The sequence below is a fragment of the Spodoptera frugiperda genome, chromosome 16 (genome assembly GCF_023101765.2).
Source record: "Spodoptera frugiperda isolate SF20-4 chromosome 16, AGI-APGP_CSIRO_Sfru_2.0, whole genome shotgun sequence".
Lineage (NCBI taxonomy): Eukaryota > Metazoa > Arthropoda > Insecta > Lepidoptera > Noctuidae > Spodoptera > Spodoptera frugiperda.
The window spans coordinates 7,408,615-7,417,560 of NC_064227.1; the positions used below are offsets into that span (position 1 = coordinate 7,408,615).

The 8,946-nt window shown below is 35.8% G+C and overlaps 1 protein-coding gene and 1 long non-coding RNA gene across 2 annotated transcripts; both read right to left on the reverse strand.

The window, feature by feature from the left end:
* Positions 1-1,114: 1,114 nt before the first annotated feature.
* On the reverse strand, positions 1,115-8,527 carry LOC118280723 (fatty acyl-CoA reductase wat-like). The gene is made up of 10 exons (XM_035601052.2): positions 8,198-8,527; positions 7,015-7,105; positions 6,772-6,894; positions 6,300-6,424; positions 5,809-5,967; positions 4,097-4,206; positions 3,252-3,319; positions 2,910-3,108; positions 2,104-2,287; positions 1,115-1,503 (listed from the first exon to the last, which is right to left on the reverse strand). The coding sequence occupies exons 1-10, from the start codon at positions 8,383-8,385 to the stop codon at positions 1,137-1,139; spliced, it is 1,614 nt and encodes a 537-aa protein (XP_035456945.2). The 5' UTR covers positions 8,386-8,527; the 3' UTR covers positions 1,115-1,136.
* On the reverse strand, positions 7,508-7,865 carry LOC126911592 (uncharacterized). The gene is made up of 2 exons (XR_007706124.1): positions 7,717-7,865; positions 7,508-7,573 (listed from the first exon to the last, which is right to left on the reverse strand). It is a non-coding gene; the product is annotated as an uncharacterized LOC126911592 (long non-coding RNA).
* Positions 8,528-8,946: the final 419 nt, after the last annotated feature.

Sequence of the window (8,946 nt, forward strand, 5' to 3'; positions counted from 1 at the left end):
ATGTATACTGTAGAAAAACTAATGAAGTGCGAGACTTGGGCTTTTTACATGATGTTTTTTATGGAATTCCTATTTTCACTCATGTCATTGGAAATGAAAAGTCACCCAAACTATTGCATTGCACTATATCTGTCAGTATGCATATCACCTATTAAAAAATACATTTCCAAATTATAACTACGTAGACTGTAAACGAACTTTGTACCAACCAACACGGGTCATCCAAGACCCTTAACACCAATACAACTTGACCTCAAAAATACCCCCCACATCCATCAACCTCATTTCACCCGCATATAAGTTACATAAAAAACAATTTTATCACACATTTTAAACACCACAACGCAACGGCCTAAACATACGCGAAAAAAAAGTAAGAAAAAAAAACGCAATTGCGCTCATTCACTTCTAAGTGTGTGCTGTCAAGTTGAGGAAGAACAGAGACGGGTATATGGGGGTTGTGAAGGGGGGAAAGAGATGAGGCGATCGTTAGGGTCATCATTCGGGTGACAGGGGCTTGTTCTTGACCTCTGAGAGGAGTGCGAAAGGCTTTTGGAATTCTGGCAGTGCAAGAGGGATGGAGCTATACAACCTATATAGCTCCGTCCCTCTCGCACTGCTCAGTGATCGACCATTCTGACACAATTGTAATAGCAGACTAAGGCCCCTGGAGTCCCAATGTGTTATTTTGTGAGCAATGGCGAATGTTTGGGGGTCTTGTAAGTAGTAAAGTTGGTGTAATGTTGTGTATGTTATTTTGGGAGATGTGTTTTCTAGTGTGAGGGTTGATGAATGAAATTATTATTATCTATTTTTAGTCTCAAGACCTGTTTTTGAGAATAATGCTTAATTATTAATTCCAATGTATATTTTTAAGAATAGAGTTCGGTTAAAATTATTAACTTGTAATTGAAAAAGGACTATTACTATATAAATCTATTATGAAATAAAAACTTAGATAAATAATAAATAAATATGTACAACGCTTGCTTAAAGGTTTGTATGTTGAGGAACAAATATGTCCGATACTACGATAGTAGTTCATTAAAAAAAACACATGAAATTTTTTATGTTACATTTTTTATTCTTAAATAAATTACAACATCTTAAATAAAAATACAAACACTAACCTAAAATCAAAACACCGTACCAACAGCAAAACTTAACATAGAATACGAGAAATAAACAATTTTATACAACACAAACAAATAAATAGCAGTTCCAATATACGTCAAAGCTCTCAAAACCTTCAGTTTCTTGATAGCATACCTAGTATTAACTAGCCCATCTTTCAGGATAAACTGCCTAACTCCAATCACCCATGAAGAAATGAATTCAGTCCAGTTAAGCCTATCAATATCGAAGCTGAAAATTTCTTTGTCAGCGGCTGAAAGATTGTCGTACAAAGCTTCAGTATTGTTGTCCGCAAAATGCCAATTGTTGAGAGAAAAGTATGATAATGCCGACATCAGTTTTGACATTTTTGTGTATAATTTCACGAATCTGAAAATGAAAGGGGTATTTGGTTAAGACATTCATTAACAGTCAAACTGTTAATGAAAATCTGTTGATGGCAAGTCCTAAGCTAGTGTCGGTCCCTTTTGTCCACGCTATGGCGTATAATGTGTTAATCAAAAATAAAATAAATTTTAGTTAAAGTGTACTTGATGGTTTTTATTTCATATCGTAACAGGAAGATTTTATGATAATAAATAAAATTAACAATGTTGTATGTATCTGGAGACTAGCCTGACTACAACGTCTCATTACCGCTACAACTCCTGAAAATTTTTTTAGCGTTTCAATGTTGAGAATATTGTGAGGGACTAGAATTTTCAACGCTGTGTCATGGGTGCGTTTACAAACATACAAGTTCGCAAACACATCATAACCAGGTACATGAGACAACAATTTATGGACCACACAAAGATATTGATTAGAGCGAAAGAGCTATCAATTTATCTGATACACGTTGCAATCCAACAGTTGACTGGTAGATGAAATTATTTTGGTCGGACTAGTGTTGCTTTGCACATTATAAAAAACCGACGCCATGTATATATGTCACACGAATCAATTTTATGGAAACGCTGTGAAACTCACCGTCTCTGCCTCCCAAGAAGTGAACAAACCCCATCAGCAATGTAAGCTGGTATCATATGGAACAGCCAGGAGTATACCCAGTACAGGAATGGACTCCTCGTCTGGAGGTACAAGCTAAAAGCCATGGTCGTTGGGGATGGGTACTTCCATAGTGTTATATCCGTCATTAGCTTGTAGAGGTCACCTGTAAATTACAAATCAGTAAGAACTTATTCACTACTAGACAAACACATATAAGCAGCCTATAAGTGGCAACATTATTCGGTTTTTCGAATATTTCTCAGTAATAGCACAGAGTATGGAAATGTGCCCAGTATATGGCAATAGGGTCACCACTTATTACATGGGACTTATAACGTAAATTGTGTAGTGGGTGTACATTGTACAGTGGTATTACGTGCCGTAATGTGTACCTCTGCCAACCCTTTCGGGGATAAAAGGCGTGACGAAAAAAAGTGGCTACTGCTGACCAAAAGCTTTTTCTCGTACGGAGAAGGTTTGAGCATTAGTTATCACGGTTCAAAACGCACTCGTGATAGAATTGAAAAAAAAATAAGTTTAGGTTTTTAACACGTTAACTGCCACGTAGGTCACCGGTGACCTACGTTAGTGGAGGATTTGCCTTCAACAGTTTTCTAATGGCAGTTAAAGGCTTAAAATTCGCAGTGGATCCTTTTTTTCTAATTATAACATTATTTATGAATTTTGCTCGGTGAATGACTAAATGTTTATTGGGGACGGCAAAGAACATTGAGGGAATATAAATTATTTTTTCCTTTAAAAATCAAAATGCAAAAAGTACTTACTCCACATTTTAGGGCTCCTCGTAGACGATATAACAGTGTAGACCTTAGGGTTTTCGTCTTTGGTTGATTTTTGCTTGGCAGTTTCCCAAGCTGCGACAATAGTTGCGTTGGTCACATAGTCGACTGGTATCAGACCCAGGAATACTTTGCTGTTTGCCATCGATGTGTGCATCAAACCTAAAGCTTTTCCTAGACCCGCCTGAAAATGAAAAATAATGTTTATCTACACCAATCTGTATTTTTACGAATTATCCACAATTACTTCGCGTTTGAAGTCGATTTTTTTAAACGTAGTTTTAGAATTATTACATAATATATTATTTATGTGTCTGGAATACTTACGCCAGTGACTCCATACACAGCAGACACATCTATCCAGCCAGGGTGCGGTTCTTTCATGGCGCCTATAACTGTAACAAACATTATATCATGTAAAGATAAAGATAAAGATATTTTTATTTGCATTAACATGAGTGATATTACACATAGGGAATACATGCAATGGTGGTAGGATAGGTATATGAGCTACATGTTATACAAATATTTATCACCCGCTCTGCTCGGCTCCTATTGGCCATAGCGTGATGTTTTATAGCCTTCCTCGATAAATGCACTATCCAACACCAACAAAATATATTCAATTCAGAGAAGTAGTTCCTGAGATTAGCGCATTCAAACAAACAAACAATCAAACAAACAAACTCTTCAGCTTTATAATATTAGTATAGATTTCAAATCTTGAGCATGCAATGAAGTTATACAAAATGTAATGTAATTTATTAATGCTATGTTAATTAGCGCGTGTTGTTTTGACAATGAACCGAATGAGTTCGTATGCACTTTCGAAGTTTGTTTTTTTACAACAGTTCATCGGTTATTTTTTGTTTTAATTAATTTCTTTGTTAAACTAATTAATAATTTAAACCAAAAAATAAAAATATTAACTTTTTAAGCGGAGAAAATCATCCATAACTTCTTTCACCTTGGGCGAGGAGAGAGGGAGTATTAGACTCTTACTGATTAAAAACCATCCCGTTCCTACTCCTAACCTTCTTTTCAAGCTGGAGTCCCGGTAATCCCCTAGGTAGTATGCAGCTCCCAATTGTAACAACACATAGGCTACTTTTTATCCTACGGGAACACAGGCGAATCTGCTGGAAGAAGTTAGTGTAAAATAAAAGGCTTACCTATCGATGGTTTGACCACACAAATAGGGAGTTTTCCACTCTCAGCCCTCACTGCTTCCTCAGCAATAGCTTTCGTGAAGCAGTACGTGTTTGGCCAGTCTTTGATCAAGCTGTTAACAAAAGAAAATATTTATAATCTGTACAAGTCCATTCCCATTATAAGCACTTTTATAATGTCAAAAAAAATCGTCTGTCAGTCTGTCCGTCAGTGACGCTAGCTAGCAATGTCATGGAAGAGGCTTATACCAAGAAGTATTTTATGATGATGACGATATTATGTTTTATCATATAGCTACTGATTTAGTTGTTTGACTAATAATAATTTGGGAATTTTACATATTATTATGTAATTTTGTCAATAAAAGTTCCTATAAAAAGATAATAGATATAAATAGTCTACATAAACAAACATGTTTAGATATGCTAATATGCGGAATACTGGTCCGATTTGAAATGATATTTTTGTATTGGATAAATCAATTTATCGAGAAAGATTTATAGGCAACAAAACATCATGCTACGATCAAAAGGAGACAAGCAGAGCGGGTGAAACCGCGCGGAAGTAGCTAGTAATAATAATGTTGTTTGATTGGTTTCCTTAAATCATCGTGACAAATACATTATTCATCAGCTATACATAATTCTCCTTCCACATTTACATACTTTCTTAGTCTAAATAAATAAATAGCTATGAGTATTAGTAGGTATGATACGAGTTACGAAACTATGTCAAATTTTAATATATTAAAATGTATCCAGTATGGCTTTAATTCATTAATTTGATTACGTGATTGTTTAACATTCAAAGCTAGACTTATAAATAACATTGGTGTGTCTGTTTGTAATATTGAAATATCCGGTTTTTACTACATACATACATAATATGAATATACGATAAATGGACCAAAATCACATTTTTTACAATCTTTGTCTGTCTGTCTGTTTGTTCCGAATAATCTCTGAAATGGCTGGACCGATTTTGACGGGACTTTTATTGGTAAGTAGCTGATGTACTAAGGAATAACGTAGGCGACTTTTATTTTAGAAATAAAAAATATAAACGCAAATTCTGTCAGAAGTCATTATTCTCGCGGACGAAGTCGCGGGCAACAACTAGTGTCAACATATTACATAACGTGTATAATATTTAAATCTATTAATATTAAATTTTGTGACCCAAAAAACATAACGAAAATAAAATCCATGCAAATTATTCGCGATTTCGGTTGTTGTCATATTAAGTAAATGTGTATGTGTGACTTTGAATTGTCAAACAAAAGAATTATTTGGAGGTTATAGAAAAAAACATTACGCTACGATCAATAATAGGAGCCGGGTAAAACGACGTCAGAGTCTACACTACTACGCCATACTACTACATATTTCACATTCACATCACATCAACAGCTCTTTTTTATTGAGGGGGGAAAATCCTCCAATGACATCTCCAGTTTTGGACGAGGCGAGAGGGAGTGTCAGACTCTTACTAAATAAAAACCATCCCGTTCCTACTCTTGCTTTTCGAGCCGGTGTCTTTTATTTAAAGGAGATTCCTCTGAATAAGAGCGGGCTTTTTTAAACGTTGATAAGTCTGCGTTTGGCCACCAACCCGCTTACTGCCAGGACGGCGAAGCGAAGATGTGGCCGAAGATGGAGCACACAGACTTAGAAAGTACCTATTTACTCTATTTCTTATGGCTACTCATTCTTACCTGGGTGTCATATTATTTAATCTTTCCTCTTCAACTGATTCCACGAGGTCTATCATCATGTCTGGTGCCATGGGGGGTGGGTAGAAGTCTTCTTCCACTTGAGCATTGATCCGGCTGTGGCAAGCATTGGCGAAGGCTGTGGAGACATGGACGTAAGATCTGTGGGGATAAAAGATAAAAATGTAATGTAATGCTGTTGCTCTTAATGTCATGGTGTAGTTAATGGTGTGGACTCAGTATTTTACATCTATTTTTTGGAATGGAATAGAATAGGGGCAATGGAATAGGAGGTAAACAAACAATCAGTGCGATCAGTGCCGCCCATGGACACCCGCAACACTAGAGGAGTCATAGGTGCAATGCCTTTTAAAAAGGAATACGCTCTTTTCTTGAAGGTTTGAAGGTCGTATCAGCTCGGAAAATCTGTTCTGGCAAATACTCACAAAGTTTTGAATTTCACAAGTATTGTAATAATTAAAACTACTACTTACTTCAGATTTCTGCATTGCTTGCCAAACCGAAGAGCTTCTTTGGCACCGCGGATGTTGATCAAAGTGGACTCTCGGATCGAAGCATCGAATCTGGTTGTAGCGGCTAAATGGAATATTATAGTGACCTATGGAAAGAAAGAAACAAAAAGAAAATAGATAACTTGTTACTATGTATTTATTATTTGAAAAAAATGAAGTTTAAGAGATAGTGCGTTCTCTAACGCCTAATTAGCCAACCAGTAACCTTAGTATGAGTTTGCTTTACGTTTAAAGTAATCGAAATGAGAACGCGTTCGGCGCTCTGATTGGTTGTTTTATTCGAGCCACCCAATCAGAGCGCTGAACGCACTCGTTTTAACACATTTTGTATTGAAGCTTGAATTTGAATTATTCAAAAATACATCATAAAATTTGAATTTGATGTTGCTATGATAGATATTATTATGAACTATTGATAATTCTTTGAACTTACCTCAGTTGCCATGATGTTCCATTCTTGTTCACTAATACCAAGATTGGGTTCACTGACATCGCCTGCTACAGGGACTATCTTCGATGCAAACTCTGGTTGTAGTTTCCTGAGTTTGTCAAATACCTGGATAGAAAGAGAAAGATATTCATCCATGCATCACTAAATGGCTGTTTCTTTTTAGGCATTTACTCCCAACTTATTGTTTTACAAAAATACCATGGATAAGCATGTTTTTTTACTTACAGGCTCTTTAATCAATGCACGGAGTCTCTCTTCAACACCTTTGCCTTTCTTGGGTCTTAAAACCACATAAACTTTGGAAAGTTTCGTCGATCTGAAAGTGAATAAATATCATGTAGGTAAACAGAAATAAAATCTATTAAAAATTACTCTAAAAACAATATAAAATAGACCGTTGTTTAAATATAGAGACTTTGTGAGGGCATATATGGCTAGCTTTCTAGAATGGGTCCCGACTGCTTAAATTTTACGATGACTTTCTTGTTTTAGGGTTTTTTCATTTTCATATTATAAAGAAACGCAGTCGGGTTTTTTAGTTTTTTAAATTACTTTTTTATTTTTATTTTTTTTAGTTTTACTATTTTTTTTATTTTGATATATCTAGTGTCACTCTCACAGTAAATACGAATCAAACGACCCCTATCAAGCGGAAATCCATCGAGTCGTTCAGGCTAGAGAGTGAGAAATATTCGAATTTGGCGCCAAAAATCCGCCATTTTGTTTTTTTATTATTTTGATATATCCAGTGTCACTCTCACAGTAAATACAAATCTAACGACACCTCTCAAGTCAAAATCTATCAAGCCGTTTAGGCTAGAGAGTGAGAAATATTCGAATTTGGCGCCAAAAATCCGCCATTTTGTTTTTTTTATTATTTTGATATATCCAGTGTCACTCTCACAGTAAATACGAATCTAACGACACCTCTCAAGCCAAAATCCATCAAGCCGTTTAGGCTGCAGAGCGTGCCAAACAATTATACATACATACATACATACATACATACATACATACATACATACATACATACATACACTCGAAAAACATAACCCTCCTTCTGGCGCAGTCGGGTAAATAGACCGTTGGCGCTGGACAACTGGCGGCCCTACAAAGTGTAGCGGATACGATTCCTGTACGGAACAACTCCTTGTGTGATCCCCAAATTGTTGTTTCGGGTCTGGGTGTCATGTGTATATGAACTCGTATGTTTATAAACGCACTCACGACAAAAAAGAAAATCCCAGTGTGAGGCGACGTTTATTTAAAAAAGATATATTGATAAAAAGACAAAATCATGTCACCTTACACGTTCATCGACCTAAATGGTCTTCATTCCCTTCCCAAAAGAAAAAAAAAGAACCAAATTCATTAGCATTTCCTCCAACCCTACTTCTTTAAACCTTACCTGATAAGCTTCTCAACCAGCTGCTTCCCAAGGAATCCAGTGCCACCAGTCACGAACACAACAGCATCTTCATAGAACTTCTGCACTTCTGAGTCTCCCCTTTCTGTGATATCATCCATCTTCTTGTGACGGTTCAGCATAGTCTCCACATATTCTTGTGCTGGATCCATTGTATCTACTTCAGCCATTTCTTCAAAGTAGTCTGTATTCTTTACTCCAGAGTCTTCTAAAAGATTGGTGTTAGGCTTCTGTTTTGTGGGGATTCTTCAATTGTTCTTTTCTTTTTCTTCTCGGTCTTGGTTTTACTGAAGAAGATTAGTTTAGTATAGAAAAATAATCTTCTATTTCTTCAATCGAAATTTAGACTTCTTTTTACTTCTTAACCAGATCTTCTTAACACTTTAAACGCCAAGGCGGTCACTGGTGATCGACGTTAGCGGAGGATTTGCCTTCAACAGTTTTCTATTGGCAGTCAAAGACTTAATCAAACTTTACTTCTCACTTCAACGACCAACAGATAGTGACAACTGCACCAACCGAAATTCGAATCGAGAATAAATAATCATGACACAGTATTCCGAAATACTAGACAGCGATTTTAAATTTAAGAATGTTTAAAAGTAATTTAAATTTTAAATTTTGCTTTCGTTTCCTGGTATTGTTAGTGGATCGGAAAGTGGTAGGGGAAGTTTAATTTAATAAATTTGTTTTTTATACATAATATTATAATGTTTAGTATCAGTATCTTC

Excerpts from the sequence above, each read along its gene's own strand:
- LOC118280723 (XM_035601052.2), bottom strand. The coding sequence starts at position 8,385 with ATGGCTGAAGTAGATACAATGGATCCAGCACAAGAATATGTGGAGACT. Across the intron at positions 6,895-7,014 it reads GTGCATTGATTAAAGAGCCT|GTATTTGACAAACTCAGGAA; the intron begins GTAAGTAAAAAA and ends CTTTCTATCCAG. Across the intron at positions 5,968-6,299 it reads AAGCAATGCAGAAATCTGAA|ATCTTACGTCCATGTCTCCA; the intron begins GTAAGTAGTAGT and ends TTATCCCCACAG.